This window comes from Ochotona princeps, chromosome 3 (genome assembly GCF_030435755.1).
Source record: "Ochotona princeps isolate mOchPri1 chromosome 3, mOchPri1.hap1, whole genome shotgun sequence".
Taxonomy (NCBI): Eukaryota; Metazoa; Chordata; class Mammalia; order Lagomorpha; family Ochotonidae; genus Ochotona; species Ochotona princeps.
This window is the reverse complement of record NC_080834.1, coordinates 104,988,834-105,013,464: the sequence shown is the minus strand read 5'-3', so window position 1 is coordinate 105,013,464 and position 24,631 is coordinate 104,988,834. Positions and strand designations below refer to the sequence as shown.

Sequence of the window (24,631 nt, the reverse complement as noted above, 5' to 3'; positions counted from 1 at the left end):
AATGGATGGCCTTAAGTTGAAATCAAGACTCAACTGGATCGCTGATTCTTAAAGGAAAAATATTGAGCATAGTGGCATATAAGCAAAAACTGGGAAAATGGCCAGATAGATTATCTTCCAGTTAAAGCTTGGGATGGGGAGTATCTTTTTTTTTTTTTTTTTGAACTCAAAAAATGGAACTAAACAAACGGACATATTCTCATTAAGCTTTCATAAATGACTTTAATAACTAAATGAAGGATACTCCTAGCATTTATGAACATGCTTCTTGACTCAACAGAAGAATCAGAAGATTTTAAATTACAGTTGTCATTATATGTTATGCTTTAGATAAAGCAGAAATTTCTTTGACATATGTAATTGACCTGTGTGTAAATTCTGCCCTTTGCTCTGTGGGTATCATGAACACACTTTTTCTACACAAAGTTTTGGAGGTGTACTTTGCAGTGCATGCTTGGAATAGCAACATGCAAAACACACACTCACATAGGTAGCGTACATCTATACTCACAAGTGCATGCATTCAGATAAGGTAAAATGGACCAAATTTCTACAATCACCTGTGTTTGTTGAAAGCACCAGCTTAGCCTTCTGATGAATCAGCCTTCGCTGATTCCAGAGCATTTCACTGCAGCTATGTGAAGTGTTGTGTCAGATTGGGAATGAAGAGTGTATTATGGGGGAGAAATTGCTTATAGAAATAAAGGTGCTACCGTTGTTTGAATGTAGGCTCAGGGGAAGTCAAAGATGTCAGGCAGAGAAGTTAATGAGGTATTCTCATTGCTATTTAAATTAATACCAGGTTGCTGCTGAAGAGGAAGGAGTGACCAATGATATCTAAGAGGAAGTAAAGGGCTTGTTTTAAAATCTCGAACATAGGGCCCAGCAGCGCGGCCTAGTGGCTAAAGTGTTGCAGTCACTTGGGGAGTGAATCATTGGATGAAAGATCTTCCTCTCTGTCTCTCCTCCTCTCTGTGTATCTGACTTTGTAATAAAAAATAAATAAATCTTAAAAAAAAATCTCAAACATAGCACTAAGATAAATTTTGAAATTTTTATCACTTAAAAGGACATGTCAGTTCTCTCAGTATGTTGGTAAAAATGACATCAGTAATAATTCAGATCAGCTTTGAGAAAATATTCTCAGAGAGTATAAGAAAATGTAGTGTGCAAATAATGAATCTACTTTCTAGAGAATCATATGTCATTGGTATAACTTTTACCCTTGGGATGCTAAATTACCACATAACTATGACTCAGCAGATGTAAAGATACATTTCTACCAATGTACTCTAGCTTATCTCACTGAAAGCTATAAAACATTTTAAGTTACTTTCAAATATAGTTGTTTTAATCAACGTAAATACTGATTAAATATATATCCTTATAAACACATACATATGTATGCACACATACACATACATGTTATATGTAGGACAAATTCATTTAGAGTATTTTACACTTCGAGAGGCAAAAAGAGAGAGTAAGCTCCCATTCAGTAGTAAGCTTACCAAATGCCTGCAAAGGCTTGAGAAATCAGAACCAAGAATCAGGAACTTGATCCAGATCTCCCCCATAAGTAGCAGGAACCCAATTAGTTAAACTGTAGTCACTGTAGTCCAGGGTCTCAAGTAAGGAAGTGGGGCTAGGTATTGAAGTAGATTCAAGAGTCTTAACTGACATCTTAGCACTGATCCACCTATCCCTATAGCTGAAATTTTATTAGTGAAATAAGGTTTTATACATTCTGAAGAGAAACCAGATAATTTCCTTTTTAGTATGACTAAATGGTGTCAAGTTCTTCAAGCTCAGAGTAATTTGTTTCAACACACATTTGTATTATAATATTTACATGGTTATACATTTTTAAAAGATAAACTTTCATATACATTTTTTTCAAAAGGTGAGACAAATGTCATCATTCCTTCTGCTCTACAGATAACACTAATACCCAGAATGTTCAAGAAAGTGACTTAGCCAAAGTAGCATGATGTCAAAGTGATGACTCCAAATAGCATTGGTGGGTGGATATGGCTTAGGCAGGTGTTTGGCAGGAAGAGATTACGGTTTGTATTTGAAGATGCTCATGCTGTTGGCCTTTGTGATGGAGCAGGGTACTCAGTGACAAACGGAAGAAGTGGGAAGGAAGCAGTAAGGAGAGAAAAAGGAAAGAAAAGAAGAAAATAAAAAGATGGGGCCAGTTCCCTCCATGCATGAGAAAATAATGCCTGTTAAAGCGATGCCTGTGAATTTTCAGTGGTGTTGGTTGTAAAACGTTTGTATGCTTCCAAACCACATAATACCTTTATTCCAAAAATGAACTATGCACCACAGGAAATCAAAATTTTCATCTAATGCAGTTCTAGTAAAGGAGATAGCTGTTAGCAAGGGCAGTTCTTTACAAGCTTAGGCTTTGACAGTATGACATTGTTGGAACCCAAATTTAGAATGAAGGATGCTAGGAAATGAGGATATTAAGAAATTTAGATTAAAGTGGTTGAAGTAATACATATTTTGGTATAGAAAATGAGTTTGAGAGCTTTATCATTATTATGATTTTGTATTTCTTTGTCTAAAACTCTCTTTTATATCTGGCTCTTGAATGGGAATTGTCTTCCAAGCTATGTTATATTTAGAAATAGCTGTATGGACCTCTAAGTATAGAATATGTAATTATTTCCTGATTCTGTACATAGGAATTTTTATAATAGTCACACATTGAATGTGTCTCCATGGGTTGGAGCAATTTGCAGTTCCCCTTATGGATATCTTGAGCAATAAATGAGCAATGCATGGGAAGTACCTTCTGTATCCATCATGATCTACATTATCTAATTATCAGCATTCATGAATTGAGGGATTCTCAAAAATTTCAACATGTAACATCATGTAAACCCTGCCAATTATGAATTCATATTCAACTCTGGAGAGGTCAAATCAATTCTCTAATATATTTTTAGACTTCCAAGAAGCCATCATGTGCTGACTGGATAGTCTAACTGTTCAGCAGGCCTACCCATAAGATGCTTTTTGTAAGGGAAGAGGAATTTTAGGTACCTCTGATGTGAGAGAGAAAAAAAGGAGGGATAATGGTATTGAAACTCATGTTCCAAATGTCATGTTGATTTATTCAAGACTAATATTCAGGACTAAATTAGACTGCATATACCTTCAAGGTTAAATTAAAACTATAGTGCTATGCTCTAGCACAATGTATGAGTGTATATAACATATTTGAAAACAAGACATGGCATTTGAATTCTTCATGAAGTTAACACTATCAGAATATATGTTGGCCAAGTGTGAAAAAAATAATATTGGCATGTTACCAGGTTCATTTGTTAGCACATATAGCAAAATGTAATTAGAATGCACATGGATACATCAAAAGTTTATTGAAAAGTATGATCAAAAGATAAGCTAATTTTGGCACCAAGAAAATGTGCAATTCAATTTTTCCATGATACAAATTTTTCTTGAAATTTTTGAGGATATCTGTATGCACGGATTCCAAAATTTTTGCAACCCCCGAAATTTTTAATTCCATTTCCCATGACATTTTCAAGTATTCCAAAATAAATGTTAGTTGACAAACTTTTGTACAAAACTCTTTATATACAATCAATCGCTCCCAAGTTGGTTGTGGTTCAATGACAAGTTCAGGGATGAAGTAAAGTTCCTTTGACTTCAGAAGAATAATTAAACAACAACAACAAAAAAAACCCTTTTAATTAGATTTATATTACTTCAAAATTTAAAAAAGGCAATTCCTTATTTCCAATATTTCATGCATAGAGAAAGAAAGGCCTAATACTGTTAAAGAGTTAACAGGTTTGGAGATTTAAAGAAAAAGCTCCTACTTGAGTAAATAACCTTCGTGGTAATATCTTTAGTGGAGACATTTTAAATGTGATTTACATGGAACAAATCAGTTTTAGGTTTCAACTCATTTTCAGTCTGAAGCAGTTTGCAAAATTCAACTCAACACATCAGCAAAGCATTTGATTTATTTGAGATTAGCATGTGCATTCTGAAGAAAAATAGCAACTTTTTTACATAAAATTTTATCTTTTTCTCCTATGGTATATCTTTGACTTGATTATTATTTTGTTCTCTCTCATCTTGTTCAAATAATTAATTTATTTAGATTCTGCCACATTAGTCATTAGAATATATCCTATTTGTTAAAGAACGTCTTGGTTAAAGTTGTATACTCTCAATAGTGAACCAGATATACGTTAAACACCTTAGTTTGGCTTTAACAACTAGAAAATTGTACTCATTATTCTTTTTCATTTTTTGGAAGATTTAGTTAAATAATACAGCTTATAATTAGAGAATAGAAGAAAAAGCCCTACTCATAGCTATGGTACAGTAAAACTCTCTGTATTATATGTGTGTATGTATAGAGAGATATAACTTACATACATCTCGATATGAAAATCACTTGTGTTTATTTTCAAATATTCATAAATGAAGGTTAGGCCTGTCATTGTGTTGATAAGAAAATGAACAAGTAATTTCCCAGGGCAGATGAAAATATTGAGTAAGATTTCACTTTTCTGATTTGTTCAATTATGCGTATTAGTATCTAGTACATAGACTTTCAAGGCTATTGCCTTAAAACGATTGTACTCCTCTTTGCTTTCCAAAAAATGTGTAATGGATATATTGAGTCTAGGAAATAATCAAATATCTCATGTCATTTGGGTTGACACAAAATGAAACCTATAAATTATTATAAAAGAAAAGAGTCCCACACTTGTTTTGAAACTGTTGAGTCTCTAGTGTTTTCCTTTTTTTTCAAAGCATTTAGAGATTTTGAAACTTTTAAATATATCTTGCCAAGAGAATGCTCGACTTTATACCATTCTCTGTATCTACAGTATCTGGATAGAAGAATCATGATTTGTGACTGTTTTTGAAAAACTATATTACTATTATAACACAGGGGAAAACAGCAGTAGGGAGGGGTTGGGGGAAGGTGGGAGGGGAAATCCCTGAGCCTAAGGAATGATATCATGAAAAAATAAAGCATTAAAAAAAGAATTTTGTCAGACCCAGCACAGTGGCCTAGCAGCTGAAGTCCTAGCCTTGCACACGCCAGAATCCCATATGGGCACCAGTTCTAATCCCGGCAGCCCCACTTCCCATCCAGCTCCCTGCTTGTGGCCTGGGAAAGCAGTTGAGGATGGCCCAAACCCTTGGGACCCTACACCCAAGTTGGATACCGGTGCAGCTCTGGCCATTGCGGCTGCTTGGGGAGTGAATCAATGAACGGAAAATCTTCCTCTCTGTCTCCTTCTCTCTGTATATCTGACTTCTCAATTTAAAAAAAAATAATAAATCTTAAAAAAAATAAATACCATAAAAGTATAAGACAATCTTAAATACGTTTTAATGTCTCTTCTATAGGTGAGAAAGACAAAAAGTGCTACAGTTAGGTTCACTACCAAGACTTACAGTACGAAGTTACCAGAAAAGTTATCCACTCATTTACTTAATAAATATTGTTGGAGAATAATAACATGCATTGAGTTTGGTGGAAGTGCCAGATTAAAAATGCAGGGAGTGAGAATATAGTTAGCAGTTAGTTTATCTACATTGCACATTGCGATAACCACATTGGAATCCTGACTTCAGCAAACTGCGAATGTAGACCCTACATTGGGAGGAAGGCAGGTATGGCTCATGACACTTGGTTTCTACCACCCTTGTGGAAGATGTAGATTGAATTCCCACCTTCTGACTGATTACTGTCCTGCTCAAGCTATTTCAGGCATTTGGGGACTGAACCAGCAGAAAGGAGGTTCATTCTCGTTCTTTCTGTCTCTGTCTCTTTCTCTCTCCCCATCCTCCCCCCACCTCAAATGATTAAACTTTCTGGGAAACAATATCCAGACCATATTTGCTACTCTTAAGTAATTTCAAGTATTATAGTAGAAAAACATATAGGAATAAGTAAACGCCTAAGAGAATTTGATTCATTTCTTGAGGATGATCAGATAAACAAAATTCCACGGTTTGGGAGAAGAGCCAGGATTAGAATTCAGGTGTTCTTTTTTTCTGGACTTATTTTTACTCCTATTGAACTCTAAGCCCCATAAAAACAGACAAGTTGCTTGTTCACAGCCATCTTCCCATAGTCACAGGAAATGCTTAGGACATTTTCTTCTGTACTGTAATGTTGCCTCTTAAAATCATAAATGTATATGTTCCCTCAATAAAAATTTACCTTCAACACAATGATTAGAAAAATGTATTCTCTATTTGTTTATTCTGTGTATAATGCAATTCTAATGATATATAAAAGTGCCAAATTCATATTTCACCAAGTATAAGCAATAAGTAAAATACTGATATTGATTTTCTAGCATAAAATAAAATCATGGATGGGACTAATTTTACTGTTACAAACATGCTCCAGGCACCTTTAATATATAATTGTGTACCTTTGAAGATGGCAATTTTTTATAATTTACACTACACGAAGAAATTCGGCCACTTTCCATTGTGAAATGCTTGACTTCTAGGATTCAGGTTTCTAATTAAATCCCAAAATATGTAAGCTGACAGTATTTGAGAAAGTTTTTAGTAGATCAACATTGTCATATGACTATCCAAGATACCTGAGTGCAGTTGCTTATCATCTGTTTTAAAGGAGAAAAAAAGCAATTAAATGACATGTGTAGTCCAAATATTTTAGTACAGATGAATTGAAATAACTTTAAAAGTGTAGCAACCTGTTTAGGTTTCCATATGCAAAACAAAATGAGGATCAAACAATCATGTTAATTTCAGGCAGAAGTAATTGATCTGGCCAGAACTACACAGATCATTTCCTGTTTTTATTTACCATGGCATAATCATCATATACCTTTTTAACTGGTTCAGATATTTGTGTGAACAAAAGTATGACATTGTAAAAATTTTTAAAAAAGAAGAAGAAATGAGAAGGAGCAGGGTGGCTAGGGAACTTGGGCAGGAGGAAGGGTGAGGTGGAAGGTATCACCATGCTCCCAGATCTGTGTCGTGGAACTGGTTCACCTTTAAAAAAAATGGAAACTAAAGCTAGAAACATAAATTGGTGTGAAAGTGACTCACTTAGTGTATCATATGTGCATTGAAGAATATGAAAAACATTTTTGAAAGAAAAATGTGGAAGACAGTATTTTTCATAGTTTATGTAATGTATTATTTACATGGAAAAGCAAATACTCAATTAAAATGTTTTCATGTTTCTTGACTAGTATTCAATTATAGTAATACGTTAAAGTGTGGGCACCATGAACTGGTGTCCATCTCTGCGCTGTACAGTGTGGACTGACGACGTACTCTGACTGGAATTCTGGATTGTCTGGCAGGATGTGGGTCATTTGACAGAAAACAAAATTAAATTGTATTGTCTTTACACAGAAACGAAAGGGAGCATTATTTAAACTTAAGGTCGGGGTAATTTGGATAATTTTAATAGTCTTTGGTGTTCACATGCTGTGGCTTACTTGAATAGCATATGAATATGTGGGTTCCAATATGGAGATTTCATATCCAAGTGCTCACAGAAAAATGACCGAAAACACAGAATTCACATCTATTTAAAACTGAGAAAAGCTCATTTACTTGTATACTTACATGCATTTTTATGTGTATACTGTATCACAAGAGAATGTTTTAAGAAGCTCAGAACAAAACTGTATGTAGCCTTAAAACACCACTCTGCATTGAAGATGTTTCTAGAAGATGAATAAAACACTTATGTAAACTGAAAAGAAACACTGAGGAAAGTAGTTATTAATATCATCAAATTTCATACCTAACAAAATATTTTTAAATAAAATTGAAGAGATAGTAAAGATGATATAGCATTTGCTTAGAGAAATTCACATTTAAAATTTGTTCAGAGATCCTTTATTAAGAATTGTACTGTTTTCATATTTTCACCGCTTAACAAATTAAATCTAAAAATATATATAATTGCACATGGCCATGAGAAGTTGTCATGTGTCATAAATTATGTAAGGAATTTGAATCACTATATACTTTAAGAAATCATGATGATAACTTTTTTAAATAAGATGGTTTAATTAACTATAAATTGCTGTTGAATATAGTAGATATCAGGTCTTCCGCTGCTGGCAAAAACATTAAAAAATAAATAAGAAAGGGAAGGAAAAGACTTCCTAACCCTGAAATACCGAAGTGCTCATGGTAGTGAAGTGAAACCTTTAAATTACGCTGATTTGACTTACTATATTGTTTTGTGTCTCAGTATACAGCCCAGACACTATGTGATAAATGAAAATTATATGGCCCCAAATAATCTCTCTAATCTAAAGCCATAGAAATAATGACATTTTATCATTTTATGAAGAGCAGGCCACAAAATACATCTGGTCACACAACAGAAATCTAATACATGTACTTTCACAAGGACTGACTTTGAAGTCCTTCGTTACAAATAGGCAATGTATTTTGAGGGTTTTTTTTTTTTTGTCATTTTCCAAGAGTCTTTCAGTTGTAACAATTTGAGTCCAGTTCCCTAAAAAAGAAGCCCTCTTTCTCATTCATCACATCTAAGAGGTTAAAAAGTATGTTTAAACAGATATATTTTCTTTTCGTCTAACCTTGTCTGGAAGATATAGGAAAACTAATTTGCCTTATTTACATATGGCACAATCTATCCAGTATTCAAGGGTTTGTCAGAAACAGGAACCTTGTGCATTTCCATGGTAACCGATGGCATGCTGACAGTATCTGGCTTGTTGCAGCTTCGTCTAGGCAGGCCGGCAATTAATCAGCCATCTACATGCACAAAATTCTTTGTGAGTGAATGGCAGCGCGCCTCTGTAGTGCTGTCTGTGCTTTTACAATTTTGTATTCCTGCCGGGCAAAGTACTTTTTTGTCTCTTCTATTCATTTTCCATAGCGCCCCAAAATGTGCAAGAAAAGAGTACGAGGGGGTGGAGAGAAGGGAAACGCATCTACCTGTAATTTCAAAATGACTATTTCTTCCTAGCATCCAGTATACCAGGGTGTGTTCATCCTTTATTCTACACCTCATGGTGGGTTTGTCTTTTCTTTTCCTTCTTTCTTTTTTTTTTTCTAGGTTGTCTTGAGTTTGTGCTCCACAGTCTCTTAGACTGTGTCTCAAGGTCTTTTATTGTCGGTACAAATAGGGCATACCTATCAAAGCAAGTCTTTGCATAAAATATGTCCGGGCCTGTGTCATGCAGTGTGTGGCCTTGAAGGCCTTTTGTAGTCCTTATCTTGTTACATCTCATCAGCTATGCAGAATACATCTTATTCCCATTTTGCAGACTGAGATGCAGAAAAATTAAATGGGTCAGTTGGCTCTGCATGGCCAGTTTGGAGGACACGCTCCAGGGCCCATGACATTGCCTGCACTGAGATTTGTGAAAATTTAGGTCAAATGATCAGTTCACTTCAGCATTCTAGAGTTCTCTTTCTTACACAAAGTCCCATTAATATATTCAGTTGAAACTTTATAGTATCTCAAACTACACAAGAGCACCAGGAAGGGCTAATCTTAGGTGGTATGTAGGAAACTGTTTGGATTTTGTTTGGGACCTCATATCATGTTGAGGGAAACCACTTAACTTCTCTGTGAAATGAAGGGAATGGATTCTATTATCTTGAAGGATCTACTCAGTTCAGAAACTCCATGATCCTCCATGTTTTCTAAACCTTTTAACTTTGGATAGGTAAAAGAAATGAGAAAGGTGAAAATTAAGACCCATACTTCTAGTCTTTTGTCCTTGAAAGATAACAGAATGATTTGCATTGAATTGACTTGAATAAATTTCTCATTCAAAAAAGAAAAAAGATTCGACATCTGGGTGGCTGACAAATCTCAGAAGGCCAAAGCTCATTGGAATCGTATTTGGACATCAGCATTTCTGCAGATTATACATGGCAAAAAATCAATTGCTTTTAAATTCAAGTTCAAATAAAATATGTAAAGAAAGCTAAGAATATTAGAGCCCAGAGATGTTAACTCTGAAAAGTTTTGTACAGAGGAAATAAAGTATTTGTTCAACAAGTTTTGATGCTTAAAAAAAAAATCAAAAACACTTTTAGCATAGAGAAAGTGTGGTGATATATCTGATTTTCGATATTTTCTAAATTTGAGATAATTTTTAAGATGCTAATATAAATTCAGAAATAAATTATATATGTAATCTTAATATAGTCACTCTTTGTGAATTTTTTCTGCCCAAGAAAGGATTGTCTTTGAAACTCCTTTTAAGGTAAGAGATTTTTCTAGCAAAAACAAGACCTCAGTTTAAAAACAAATCTCATTTCAATAATGTAAAAACTAGAGAAGCTCTTTCATGCCAATATTTTCCCACTCTGTCTTTTCCGTTTTATTTCATTTGTTTTATGGATTGTAAAGTTTTCAGTGTAAGTATTGTATTCTTTGGTGTGCGTGTTTTTTTTAAAGTGGACATAGGAGTAAAAAGTTCATGTTTTCTTCTAATCAATGAGCACCATGATTTCATAAATGCTGCAAAAATAAAGGGTTCTTTTATTCTTCAACACTCACTTTCTCTTGTTGACTCTGAACTGCTAACTATTTCTGTCTTTGTTATTATCGTCCATTTAAAAGTATCCTGTTTCTTCCAGAGTTTAATTAAATTTATCAGTAGTATTGCAAAAAAAAAAAAATGTTGTTCTTACAGCTAGTCATTTTTCCTCTTGTTTTTTCTTGCTTATAGCAGAAACATGTCCGTCTTTAAATTTTAAAACCATTTCAAGTTACAGCGTGTAGTGTCTATAATTTGTTATTGATGATAGAAAAATCAACTGAAAATTAATACTTGGAGAGCCCGACACGGTGGCCTAGCAGCTAAAGTCCTCTCCTTGTACATTCTGCGATCCCATATGGGCACCAATTCTAATCCCGGCAGCCCTGCTCCCATCCAACTCCCTGCTTGTGGCCTGGGAAAGCAGTTGAGGACAGTCCAAAGCCTTGGGACACTGCACCCGAGTGGAAGACCTGGAGGAAGAGCTCTGGGGTTCCAGATTCAGATCAGCGCAGCACCGGCCGTTGCAGCCACTTGGGGAGTGAATCATTGGATGGAAGACCTTTCTCTGTCTCTCCTTCTCTCTGTATATCTGACTTTGCAATAAAAATAAATAAATCATTAAAAAAATTTAATACTTGGAAAATGTTTCCATGAGCCTCTGCAGGTTCTCCTTCAGGATTCTTCTCAATGACACGCTTCCTTATTCCCTTGGACCTCTTTAGTTTACGGAGATTATATCATATCATTCAGTTGGTTACTCAACAAGTAGTGGACTTCATTATTTGAGAGCCACTTCATAATTATTAATGTCTAACTTGAATGTAACAGGTTTTTGCACGTGTAGTAATCGCTTACTTTCAGGTGTAACTTTGTATCTCCCTGCTGTTTTTGTTTCATAGGCTATAAAATAATGCTAATTATATTTAGTTTTTAAAAAAATTTGTATGATACAGTTTTATAGATATAGTAACTTATCTGCCCTCCATTCTTTCTGCTCCATTTCCCCCTCTGGCCTTTTTTCCTATATTATCACAGTAATATAGTCCCATAGTAATAGTTACAAGTTTAGCTTTCTACTGTTAAAATGTATCATTATATGATTGGCATAGGCAAACATAGAAAATCTGGTGTCATACTGTAAAGGTACATTGAAATGTTTCCTTAAGGGATTCTACTTTTATTCGGGAATAGAAATACATATTGCAGAGTATCTTTATTTCCCACTATGCTAGTCTCTGTTGTACAGTTCATCCATGAAAATATATGTACACATTTGTTACCTGTATCTACTTATTTTATCCTTTTCATAAAGCTACACTATCAGAGAAAACATATGACATTTGTCCTCTTTGAGACTGGGTTACCTCACTAAGCATAATGATTTCCATTTGGGGCCATTTTCTTGCATACAATGGGATTTCATTCTTTTTATGGCTGAGTAGTATTCCATAGAGTAGACGTATCACAATTTCTTTATCTACTTATCTGTTGATGAGCATCTGTGTTGTTTGCATGTTTCCACTATTGTGGATTGTGCTGCTGTAAATACAGCATTGCAGGTTTCTCTCATATTCAAATTTTATTTTATCTGGATATATTCTCAAGAGTGGGATGGCTGGATTGTGTGGTAGCAATTCACAGTTTTGCTACTACTAAGTTTAAAAGGTACCTTGCAGATGTTACACACTCACAAAGTAGTAATCAAATTTATATATAGTGATAAAATTTATAGAAATGGTACAATATTATTTACCAGGGAGCAGAGGTGGAAGAGGACAAGGAATGACTGCCAAACATGACTTATTGGGGAGAAAGAAAAGCGTTTTAGAACGGAACGTGAATAAACTAAAATCCATTAAAACATATGGCTTAAATAGATGGTACTTAAATGGTACTTGAATTATATCTCTGTAAGACTTTCCCCCACAAAAAATCCCATCATTAAAATTTGGAAAACTTTGGGGTCAACACTGTGGTATAATAGGTGAAGCTGGCATCCGGTTCAGATCCAGCTGCTCCACTTCCTGTCCCCTCTAGCTAATGTACTTGGATAAGCAGCGAGAGGCAGCTCAAGCGCTTGTGCTCATGCACCCACACGGGAGAACTGACAGAAGCTTCAGCTCCTGGTTTCAGCCTGGCACAGCCCTGCAGCTGCAGCCATTTGGGGGAATGAATCAGCAGATGGAAAACTCTGTCAGTGTAACTCTGACTTTCAAATAAACAAATAAGTCTTTTTTTTTTAAATGAACTTCTAACAGAAAATACAAGACTGACAACTGAGAAGTCTCAAGATCTTACACCATCAGCCACAGGATGCATTGAACAGTTTTTCATTGGGTAAAGAGTTCAGAGTTTCATGTTTGCAAGGTGAAAAGTCTGGAGATGGAACACAGCAGTGTAAACATGCCTGGCACTACCCAGCTGTGCACTTAAAACTTGTTAATGGGGGTAGCTTTTGGTGTAGTAGTTAATATGCTGATTGGAACATTCGCATCAGATATCATAGTGTCCCAGTTACAGTCCTGGCGCTACTACTGATTCTAATGCACACTCAGGGCAGATAGGAAGTAACAGCTCAAGAACTCGAGTCTCTGCCACATGTGTTGAAGGCATATTAGCAGAGATCTGTATTGAAAGTGGAGCACCCAAGACATGAGCAAGCGCCTATATGGGTTGACAATGACACAGGGGTTTGCCTGACTCAGTGTACCATTATATCAGCCATAAAGGGTATTTTTAAAATGATTATTGTTGTTGGTGTTCTTATTAGCTTGATAGTACTTAACTGAAACCCAAAGTGGAAGCAGACAACTCTGGATTAGTAGAACTAAAGAATGATGCCTATTAGACATAACCATATGCAATCATAATATGCAGTCAGTTTTAATGACAAAAGGCATTTTGACATGATTCGTCATAGTACTTAAGGGAAAATCCTGTAGCTAGAGTATGGGTTCTTGATTTATTTTAGATACTTTAAAATTCAATTTTCTTTCAATTTTATGATATTGATTCTTTCCTTAAAAGATTTATTTTTTTTTGAAAAACAAATTTTATGGAGAGAGAAGAAGAACTAAAGAAGGTCTTTTATCTGCTGATTCACTCCCCAAATTGCTACATTTGCCAGAGTTGAGCTGATCCAAACCTGGGAATCAGGATCTTCTTCCAGGTCTCCAGCATAGGTGCAGGTCCCATGAACTTGGGCCATCCTATGCTGCTTTTCCAGTCCATAAGCAGAGAGCTGGATCAGAAATGGAGCAGCCAAACAGAGCAAGGGGGGACCCCAGAGTGGAGTAGGTGGGAAGGAGGAGGCTTATTTCCCTACCCTGGAGACTCCCAGATCCTCACCAAGGACTATCAGTACTAGCACCAAGGGCTATATCCCAGTGGCCAAGGAGACCACAGGGAATTGGACTGACCTTGGAGGCCAAGAACTCTGAGGTATTCCACTCCTTCTTGGATCTCCCACATGGGATGGAAGATGCCCAGATCCTTCCTCACAGGATCTAATATCGGAACAATAGCCAGGAGCCCTGAGCGCACCTCAGAAACAGAAGCACAGTAAACTCCCTTTGGGACTCGGGAGGGGAGCTTTCTCTGGTCCTTTCTTAGTTCCAACTTTGGATCCCCACCCTCTCTTGCAATGACCATCAGGGTCACTCTGGAGCGCCCCCCCCCCAAATTAGAGTATACATTAAGAGAACAACAAGGAAAGCTCAGTACCAGACAGGAAATGGTCAGCTTGGACTCACATATGCTTTGCTAGGTAGGACACAAAGATAAGTTATTCCTCACTAAGCATTGAGGATTTCTGTGCACACTCCTCCTAAAACTGTTCTGCACCTCAACTGTTGACATATGCCTTGTTAGAGTTATAAGCCAGTTTAGACTATCCTAAAATTCGCCAAGGTCAGTAAAAATTATGCTTCAACATTATAAACTGCTAAATACTAAAATGAAAATAGACATGAGACAGCTGAATGGTACCCTATAGCCATTTTAAGGTGTACAGAAGCTGGTTGTATATTAAAATTGAAATGTCAATGAAGTAGCCACAGGAGGTGGTTAAGAACTTGTATTTTCTAACATATTGGTTCTCAGTACCATGTCAATTAACTCTATAATGTTGTAAATTGTTGATGTTATGTTGTGGCTTTTAATTGGTCTGGAAGATATTCTGCCACCTCTACCTTCAGACCAGAGATGGTCTCCCCAAGAAACTGTTGAATTTATGTGGACAATAAGATGCTGGAGTCTATGCTTGGTATATGCTTGCAATGAAAGAATCTTGACTGGATTTGAACTGTACTACTGCAAGAATCCACCATGGGGAGAGGGTACAGGGAGGGGTTGGGGAATCCCAGAGCCTATGAAACTGTGTCACAAAATGAAATGTAATTAATTGAAAAAAAAAAGAAACGGAGCAGCCAAAACACAAACTGGCATTGTTGTGGGATGCCAATGCCACGGGGTGAAGGACTAGTTTGCTGCACTGCTCTGGATCCAGTATTGATTCTGTAGGGGCCATAGGTATCATTCTATTTCATCTGATCTCTGATTGCTCCACTTACTGTGATCATCACATTGTTTGTTTAGTGAAATGAAAAAATAAAGTAGGGTTATGGCTGGGCTTTAATGGAATACATTTTTGAAAATACTAGACCCAGGACCTGACACATAATAGGATCCCAGTAAAGGCCCCTTCTTTCCTCCGGAGGGCAATGTATGAGTCAGGTAGGTTAACTGATGTGTGAGCCAGAGTTAGATGCGAGTTTCAGATGCCCATCTTGGATAGAGTACTGCTCTTCCACACACACTGAGTCTATATGTTTTAGATGGAAAAAAACTAACTCAAAGGATTATGAAAACAAAATATTAGTACTATAACAAATATAGAATACTGTATGCACATCTGAGAATACAATAGGTGCTCAATGAATTATCCCAGTTCAGTCTGGCATTATGGCCCCATGAGTTAAGCCCCAGCCTGATACTAGCATCCTACATGAACACCATTTTGAATCCTTACTATACCACTTCTGATCTAGCCTCCTGCTAATGCACCTGGTAGCTCAAGTACTTGGGTCCCTGCCATCCACATGGGAGATCCAAATGGATGGAGTTCTAGGCTCCTGGTCTTGACCTGGCCCCATACCTAACTACTGTAGCAACTTGGAGAGTGAACCAGAGAATGGAGGATCCTTTGATGTCTTTTTCTCTCAACTATAAATATTTATTTAAAAAAACAAGAATAAGAAATAAATTGCTTACCTATGTATTTGCTGTTCTAAGCTGTTTCCAGACTCTTTTTTTGCCCTCAGGTTGTTATTTGGGCAGAGGAAGGGAGAAGGTAGAAAGTGAAGGATATAATCAGGATATTAGATTGCACCTATATACTTTGCTCAGAAAGTTTCTGCAGAAATTATTCCTTGATCTCTGCCTATATCCCCACCCTTTGTTACTGTTAATCGTGTATGTGAAATAGGATTCACCTGATTTCTCAACCAACTCTTTGTCATGTTCCCCAAGTTCATGTTGCAGGACTGTTACAAGGAACAGGAAAGTGAGCTCTAGCCCTGACAGTAACTCACACAGAATCTCTATCTAGTGCCCCTTTGAACATTTTGGAAAAGATTAAGAGTTCCCAAGTTTTATTTTTTTGACTGGGTAAGAACTGAACGAGGAAGCTAAGAATCATTCACTATGCCACTACAACTTTTCAGCTTATCTTAATATTGCCATGAAGTTTGATGAGGAGAGATCATCTTTTATACACAGATTATGTTCTTCCTCCTTTCTTGTTTTTGAATGTCTTTCCACTTCTGAAATCACAAGTAAATGAATGGCAGATTTTTATAAGATAACCTGGCAAGCCTCCATCTCTTCCCATTTGAAAAAAAAAAAAATGTGCTGCCTTGTAAAAACCAAAGATCTGAACCTTCAGAACTAATTCTAAGGATTTTTCTTAACATGACATTCTGTTTCTCTAATTGGAATTCACCTAATTGGATATCTAAGTGGTTCCTTAGTCTGAAGATTTGAGAGGCAGCCCTTTCAGAGCCACAATGGAGCCTGTAACTGTTCAGGATTTGTCCCCAGTGTCTTTGCCTCACTAAAACAAGTACAATAACATGGTGAACTTTTAAGAAAGATAAATTTTCTTTTCTGCAATCTCTGTTCTTTCCTCATGAAAACTTCCTCATAAGTGTGAGAGAAGTGCAGTAGGTTAGAGAGGAGAGCACATTTCCTAGAACTGTATAAACAGGAAAAAAATTTGCATGATCCTTTATTGCATTTCTGGTTCTTTTTCTGCACAATGCATAATAACAGAGGATGTTCTCTGTGGCACTTATCATAACTGAAATTATAGCTTTGCTAGTTGTATGGCTATAGGGTTAATGTCTGTCCTCCTTGCTGGATGTTAAGCACCATGAGGTCAAGAACTATGTTGGTTTCTCATCATAATGTAGCTGAAGCATAGTTCCTGCTCTGCTAATGTGAATGGAATGCCATTCCAATCTATTTGAATAGAGAGGAGGAACTCAAATGAAGCTAGAAAAAACCTTGCAGAAGAAATGTCAAAAAAGATATTCTTAAATGGTGGCAAATATTTCAGCACATACATATGAAAGATTATATGGTACTCAGCATAACTAATGAATTGAATACATTTTGCTATCTTCTAGTCCTTTGAAAGTTGTTAATCTTTGCATGAAAGGTAGGTTCCAGGTAAATTTTTTTTGAGAAATGAATTAGGCAGCTCACCATATCCTAAAGCCAGTCTAAGAAATGGAAAAGACATTCAGCAAGAACAGTGAAGTCTTCACCATTGTGTGAAGTAAAGAGTTAAACATTATTCGAAGAGTGTTAACAGGAGATACCAGCAGGTACAACCTCATTGTGATAAAGAGGCTGAGCAGGAAAAGGCTTAAATGAGAGATAAGGAGCTCTGGTTCCAACTACCTGCAAAGTAATTGATGAGGTAGTGAACTTAGAGACAAATTATGGACCTGAAGCAGCCTGCCGTGTGTAATGAGCTTTAGCATTAAATAGATCTGGACTCTAGCCTCAGCTCCACTACTAACCAGGTGGTGACGAATTAGTGGAAAATTGGTTAAAGATACTCAATCTCAGGTTTTTTTCTTTGGTGAAATGAAGATAATAATATCCCATGGGATATTTGAGTAGATGATATATGTAGCATGGGCTGTAAAACATAGTGGGGATTCTGGAATATGAATTTTCCTCTGCCCTTTCTTTGCTTGCTTTGTCTACTCCAAAGTCTGGAGTGTTGCCTCGTTATGGGAAGATATCTTCCTTTAGTACCATCTAGACTTTTTGTGTATCCAAAAATCTGACAACAAATATTTAATTAGAATAGTAACTCAGGGAGTCTAATAGTAACACTAATCTGCACAATCAAGCCTTGAACATTAAACTTCAGAATCTTGTAAGATGCTTTAAAAAATTATCCACTAAATTTTGGCTCCTCTGTTTTTTTCTAAAAGTTGAAAGAGGTCAGATTGACAGCTCAGATAATGATTTATTTATATCAAATTCTCTCTTGGAGTCAATAAATTCATCCAGGTCCTGCCATCCAGCTGGCTCCTTTTGCTGTGGGAATAGGTGGCTGAGAGGATGATGGGAGCTAAGCCCTTTCTCACTAGGTCCTGACCAGCAGTATGATTACCCTGTTTTGACCACCAACTTTGTCAGAGCAAGAAAACTGCTTGACATTTGCTCTGCTGCTTCCTAACTGGATGATCACAAACAAGTCCTATTAACTTTCTGAACTCCCAGAAGAAAACTCTGGCCCTGCAAGTAGTGTTTGCTTAAAATAACTACCTAATAAGTATGGGTTGAATGACTGCATTCTACAGAAAATGACAATCATTTAGCTTCCATGTATTTGTCCTATGGCCCTTTGAAGCATGGATATAGGTCACCAGACTATATTAAGTCAAAGTTGGTAGTTATCTCTGACCAGTTAGCCAAGGATATGTGTGCTCCTCCTGTTTAACAGGGAAAGTGATTGGTATGGAAGGTTGACACAGCATTTGTCATGTTTAGCAGTCCTTTGCTTTACATTCCCTCAATAGCGTCATATATCACCTGCCAGGGGCATCTCCTGGAGAAGCTTGACTTTAACAATTCCTTCTGTGGTTCAGATGATGAATGAGATGGGTTAGATCATTTAATTCACTATATGGCACCTAAGTGTTAAAGCTGAAGAGAAAGCATGTCTGACAAATCGTTTGTTGTCATTAAGGTTTATTTCTCCACATGTCTTAGATGGTCTCCCCCACCTCATTCATTGTCCGATACACAAAGCTAACTATTGTAGAGAAGACAATACCGAATGGATGCTAGACAAATGATAGCGGAAGCTGTCTAGTGCATTACCCGATAACTGGGAGCCAAATTATAATGTCATTAGAAGGGATGCCTCAAGTTATTATAAAGTTATGTTTCCCACAGTGTCTGTACTTCATCCTCAGCATGATTCTCCCTGGCATCTGTTTTCTCTCAGCAACCAGATTGTTTTCCTTCATAACACCTGAGATCAAGTTTTGAATCCTCTGTAAGGGAAATTTTTAAATGCCCAGCCAATATTGAGAACGTGCGTTGTGGGTTTTGATGTCATTACAAACGTAAGAAAATACACACTATGTATTTTGCAAACACAAAATTTTAAATCCTGAAAAACAAAATGTGGTTGGGTATACAGCAGAGCAGCTAACCTCACACTTGGGCTGCATGTATTTCCCATGGGAGTGGCTGGTTTGAGTCCCACCTCCTTCAATTTTGATCCTTCTTCCTGATGATATGCATTCTGTGCAGCAGCAGAAGACAGTTCAAAAACCTGGGTCTCTATCACGCATGCAGCAGACCAGGCTGGAGTTCCAATCTCCTGGCTTGAGCTTGACTGGGTGTTTGAAGAGAGAATCAGAATACAAATAAAACCTTTGCATCACATATAGTGATATTGGGGGTATAGAACTATTACGTCCCTAGTGATTCACTTCTCAAATGTCTGGGAGTGAAGAACTCTATCCAGGACTCCCACTTGAGCTGTGAGTTGCTGCTTCCCAGAATGCATGCCAATAGCAAACTAGAATTGGCAACAGAACCAGAATTCCAACTTGGCAATCTCATATGGGATGTAGGTGTTCCACATGTAAACCACTGTGCCAAACATCTATCCCAGAATGTGCTCTTCATATGCATTACATATCCAGTCCTTGGAACATAGTGACACTGAGATAATAATTGATACATTAATGAATGGAAGTACATTCAATGTAAAGATAAAGAAGTATTAAATACAAATTAGCATAGATATTTTGTTTTTTATTTCTGACTTGGTAGAATGGGAGGTATTCAAAAAGTGCATGGAAAATGAATATTAAAAAAACTACATGCAAGTTATAAAAACAAACTTAGCTTTTAATTCTAATTTTCTACAACTTTTTGTATTTTCCTTATCTTTCCATTCATTTGAGTCAGCAAAGAAAGGAAATTTAGTTATTTGCAGAGAACAGTTTAGATTTAAGCATGTTGTATTAAGCAATCTTTGGACTAAGTAGGAATTTCCAATTGACAGGAATAATGACAGGTCTTGAGCTCAGACCAAAAAAAATCAACTAACATGGAATTCTTGGAATTTTCAGCACATAGGGAATAACTGTACCAGAGGTAAAATGTAAGGATAGCCAGAGGAATAGTGTAGATGAGGAAGAGATCAAAGGCCAAGACAAATGCAGAACGAGGTGGCATTAGAGCTGTGGTGACAGTGTTTGGGCGCCATGCTGTCCTGTTACCTGGTGAAGGTGGAGTAGCTTGCAGAGGAGGTACTGGTTGCTAAGAGGCAGACCTGAACATGAGAATGAATCAGAACTGAGAGGGCCTTCTGGTCTTGCTGGAGGATCTCAAGTCTCTGCAGAGTTAATGGTTTGCCTTGGGAGCATATTTATCAGGATGTTGCACCCTCAGACCAAAGAAGTGATAAAGAAAGATCAGGATAATCTGGAAAACAGAAAGGACAAACTGCAGAAACGAATTAAAGTGGAAATCAACCTCCTCTTTGAGGCCCAAGACAAGCCAGAGCTGAAGGACTTTAACCTGAACTCCCTCAACCAGGATGAGCTTAAAGCTCTCAATATCATCTTGAAAGGATCAGGCTCAAATGCCACAATGAGGGACCTAAAACCGGCATCCGTTGGAGTCATGGAGGAGCCAGAACTCTAAACCTTGAAAACTCCAAGAGCAGCTATGCCCTGGTTGCAACAGGCATCAGGATGCTGGTCACGACTCCCTGTGTAAACTTTGTAGTACTGGGCTGCCTGGTGATGGCAGGAGGGTCCTTAACCTGTTTGTATCTGCTGGACCTGACTACGATGGTGTGGTGGACACAGGACCTATTGATGCGCCCTAGCAGCCAACAGTGTATGTGTAGGGGGGTAAGAATGACTGCATCAGGCACTTGCCAACAATGGCCTACTGTTCCCAAGGACCCTGGGCAGGAAGAACAGGGGCAGAGCCAGGGCTCTCTGCCAGCCTTTCTCTCAGGAGAGACATGTTTCCCAGGAAGGATCTGTAATGGAACTGGACAAGAGCAGGAGACTGGCAAGTGGCTTCCTGATGAAGGGCTCAGTGCTTTAGCATGTTCACTACAGCCATCTCTGGGACACAGCAACCTGGTTCCCCACTGCCTGTAGTAAGGCCCTTTTTGACTGCTGCCTTAGAGGAACAGGAACTGTTAAGAATCCTGGCTGCCTTCAGTGGCCTTAGCTCCTAGTGGGTAGAACAGGCTTCTGTTCCTGGAGTGGTAGTGGGGGAAAAAAAGAAAAGAGAAGAGGGTAATGGAGGGGAGATGAAAGAAAGAGGAGAAAAGAGGAGGAGAGGAACCAGAATTCAGTGTATTGGTGAAAATAGTGACAGATGATAAAATTCGCATTCTTTGGCTTCTTCCTTCAATTACACAGATTGATCTTTAAACAAAATTCAGTGTAGAGGGAAATGGATGTGAAGAAAAATAGTATCATAGATCTAATCTCAGCCAACTACCTTAAGACTAGAAATATCATTAGCAATCCGTTTATAGGAGAGCGCAGCCAATTAAGCTACCACCTACAATATTGGCATTCCAAATCAGAGTGATGGTTTGAGTCCTGGCTGCTCTGGTTCTAATTCAGCTCCCTGCTAATGCTCCAAGGAAAGTAAAAGAAGATGGCCCAACTCTTCAGATCCCTGTACTCATGTGGGGGACTTGATAGTGTCCCAGGCTCCTGGTTTCAGTACTGTACAGTTCCAGTCACTGTACACATTTGAACAGTAAACCAGCAGAAGGAACATCTCTGCCTGTACCTCTCTTCCTTCCTCCCTCCTTCCCTCTATCACTCTGCCTTTCAAATAAATAAAATGAGATCTAACAATAAATCAAGTGGAGTGCTGAGCCTTTGTTTAGCCATTCTTTGATTGGTAAGCTGGATGTGAATGACTGCTGACTGATACTCCTTTAGGTTCATGGAAATACCAAATTAGGAATGTAAAACAGAAATTCTCCAGCAGTGAAATCCCTGGAAATTTCTCACGTGTTTCCTTTTTCCTTTTGAGTTGTCTTTTCCCTTATTCTTGTCATAAAATTTTATGTTAAAATGCAAACTTTCAAAATTCTTAACATCTCAATTAAAAGTTAAATGTATTTGAGTTAATGGGAGATGAACAGGCTCCAATGAAAGGGACTAGGGCAGAGGCAAATGGCAACAAAACATGCGTTTTTCAATTATACAATTTTTACTTAGTTTCAGTTGCCTGTTGGTCTCACTACCACACTAATCACAGCTATTGAAAGTCACGAGAGCCACTCTGTCACATTCTCAATTACTTCCAATTGCCATCTTCTGTAGACATAAGTAGAGAAAGGATTGATCTCTTAGATGACTGGATACATTGCAAGAGGCATTTCAAAAAGCATTGTTTAATAAGGCTAGAAATCTAGAAAAAACTAGGATGTACTCATTATCTTTTTTATTTTGCGATATATGGATGGATAGATAGAAAGATGTATGAATGGTGGGGGAGAAGAAGAAAGGTGTGCAGGAAGGGCAGATTCCAGAAGAGGTCCTGAGATTACTATTGTTGACCAGTTTTAACATTACAGCACATTACATGTCATTCACTACCTTGTTGGTGGGGAAAGTACAGGTTTGGGAATATATTAATATTAACTTCTGACATGTGCTCTTAGGAAATTCACTTTCATTTTCTGAGCCTTGTTATCTCATCTTTCCAGTGGCATTATACTGTGCTTATTACAGTATATGCATGAAAAGTCTTTTAGGTTTAAGATCATATATGTAAATGATTATGTACTATACATATATGAGGTTTTATTTTTCATCTAAGGACAAGTTATCATCCTAGAAGGAGGATTGCCCGGATATAACCTATTGTGAACAAATGTGAGAACTTTTAATACACTAATAGCCTTAGGCCTCAAATCCTTGAGAGCTTATTAGTACTCATTAGTGCCCACCTAGTAAGTCCTCACTAACTCCTTCGAGCACTTTGTATGCTGTAATACTCTTTCATATTGCTGTCAGTTATTTTCCCTGTACTTTCCCCAAAAGTGCCTACTTTTCCTTCTTGCAAGCTCTTTCTCTAGGCTCAGCTCTTCCATTTTATATAGTACATACTCATAGCCACTTCCTCCCACTGGCATACTTTTAATCGCTGCTCATGCTTGAACGTGGTGTTATGCTTCCACTTACTCTGCAGAACACTGTGACAAACCTACTCCGAGCGCTAATTAGGACCGACTTGAGCATACGTCAGCAGCCCTTTAACTGTTCTCTTTGAAACAGTTCCAGTTAGTCCTTTTAAATAAACTTCAGAAAAGAACTCAAATTAATTTGCTTCTCAATGTCCTATGGTTCAGACATTGGATTTTTTTCCCCCTAGTGACTTCTGGTTAGCAATCAAAGAGCTGCTTTTCTACATTATGATTTTAACTCAACTTACTGGGAGTGGAAAGAGTCAATCATTTTTTCAAAATCTATAATTATTTTTTGTCTTTTACATTTTCACCTTCCCCAAAATGCTTTCCTTTCTCCTTGTAGCTACCCCCTTCCCTTTCAGAGTCTTTCTTTTTAGTTTTTAAAAGACTGATTTATTTGAAAGTCAAAGTTACAGAAATAGAGGGACACACACAAAGAGAGAGACAGAGAGAGACAGAGAGAGAGAGAGAGATCTTCCTCCACTGGTTCACCCTTCATTGTCTGCCATGACGAAGGCTCAACCGAACTGCAGCCAGGAGCCAGGTACTTCATCCAGGTCTTCTACATGGATGGCAGCTGCTCAGGCACTGGAGCTCTCTTCTGCTGCTTTACCCAGGCTGTTTACAGGGAGCTGGAGTGGAGGCAGAGCAGCTGGTACTCGAACCAGTGCCCATGTGGGATGCTGGCGTCTGAGACAGTAGCTTTAACTCCTAATCCACAGTGTGATCCCACATTAGGAGTTTTATCAGGAAGTCTTAGACAAGAATACTTCTGGAGATATTAAATTATTCATACAGTCAGAATCATCTGCATAATTTGCATGTCCCAGTAGAAAATAAAAATGCAAGGATATTTTTATGTAATAAATTACTATAAAACTTAAGACAACAGCAGAAAATTAAGGCAAACCCAGAGCCTAGTGTGCCATTTTTTGTTGAAACAAATTGATGATCTTATTTCTTTTGCTACCATGAACTTCACAGTTTTAAAATAAATGTGGGTATTTGCTAGTCTCTGTAACGCACTCCTGTTACATGCAAACTTTTTAGGAACTTGAATAGTAACTCAGTTATCTTCCCTTTATATAAGCATTCTGACACCCTTTATTTTCATCAATACCTACCTTAGCTTTGAATAGTAGAATTAATTGGAACATTTAAACATAGTCTAATTTGCCTGTAGTGACATTTTAGTCATGACATTAAGCCAGAACTTACATTTATTGCTGCTTCATTTGTTAACATACGTACGGGCACAGTGTTGGGAGCTTTTAAAGTCTTAAAATCACCAAGAAAGGCAGAAATA

General features: G+C 37.3%; 1 protein-coding gene and 1 long non-coding RNA gene across 2 annotated transcripts in view; both read left to right on the top strand.

The window, feature by feature from the left end:
• The window catches only part of LOC105942150 (uncharacterized), a 665,512-nt gene that overhangs the window by 301,766 nt on the left and 339,115 nt on the right, over nt 1-24,631 (top strand). The window lies entirely within an intron of this gene.
• On the top strand, nt 20,421-20,885 carry LOC131479932 (p53 and DNA damage-regulated protein 1-like). Its single transcript, XM_058662222.1, has one exon. The coding sequence runs from the start codon at nt 20,496-20,498 to the stop codon at nt 20,793-20,795; it is 300 nt and encodes a 99-aa protein (XP_058518205.1). The 5' UTR covers nt 20,421-20,495; the 3' UTR covers nt 20,796-20,885.

Bases quoted from the DNA above. Each gene is read 5' to 3' on its own strand.
- LOC131479932 (XM_058662222.1), top strand. From the start codon at position 20,496: ATGGTTTGCCTTGGGAGCATATTTATCAGGATGTTGCACCCTCAGACC.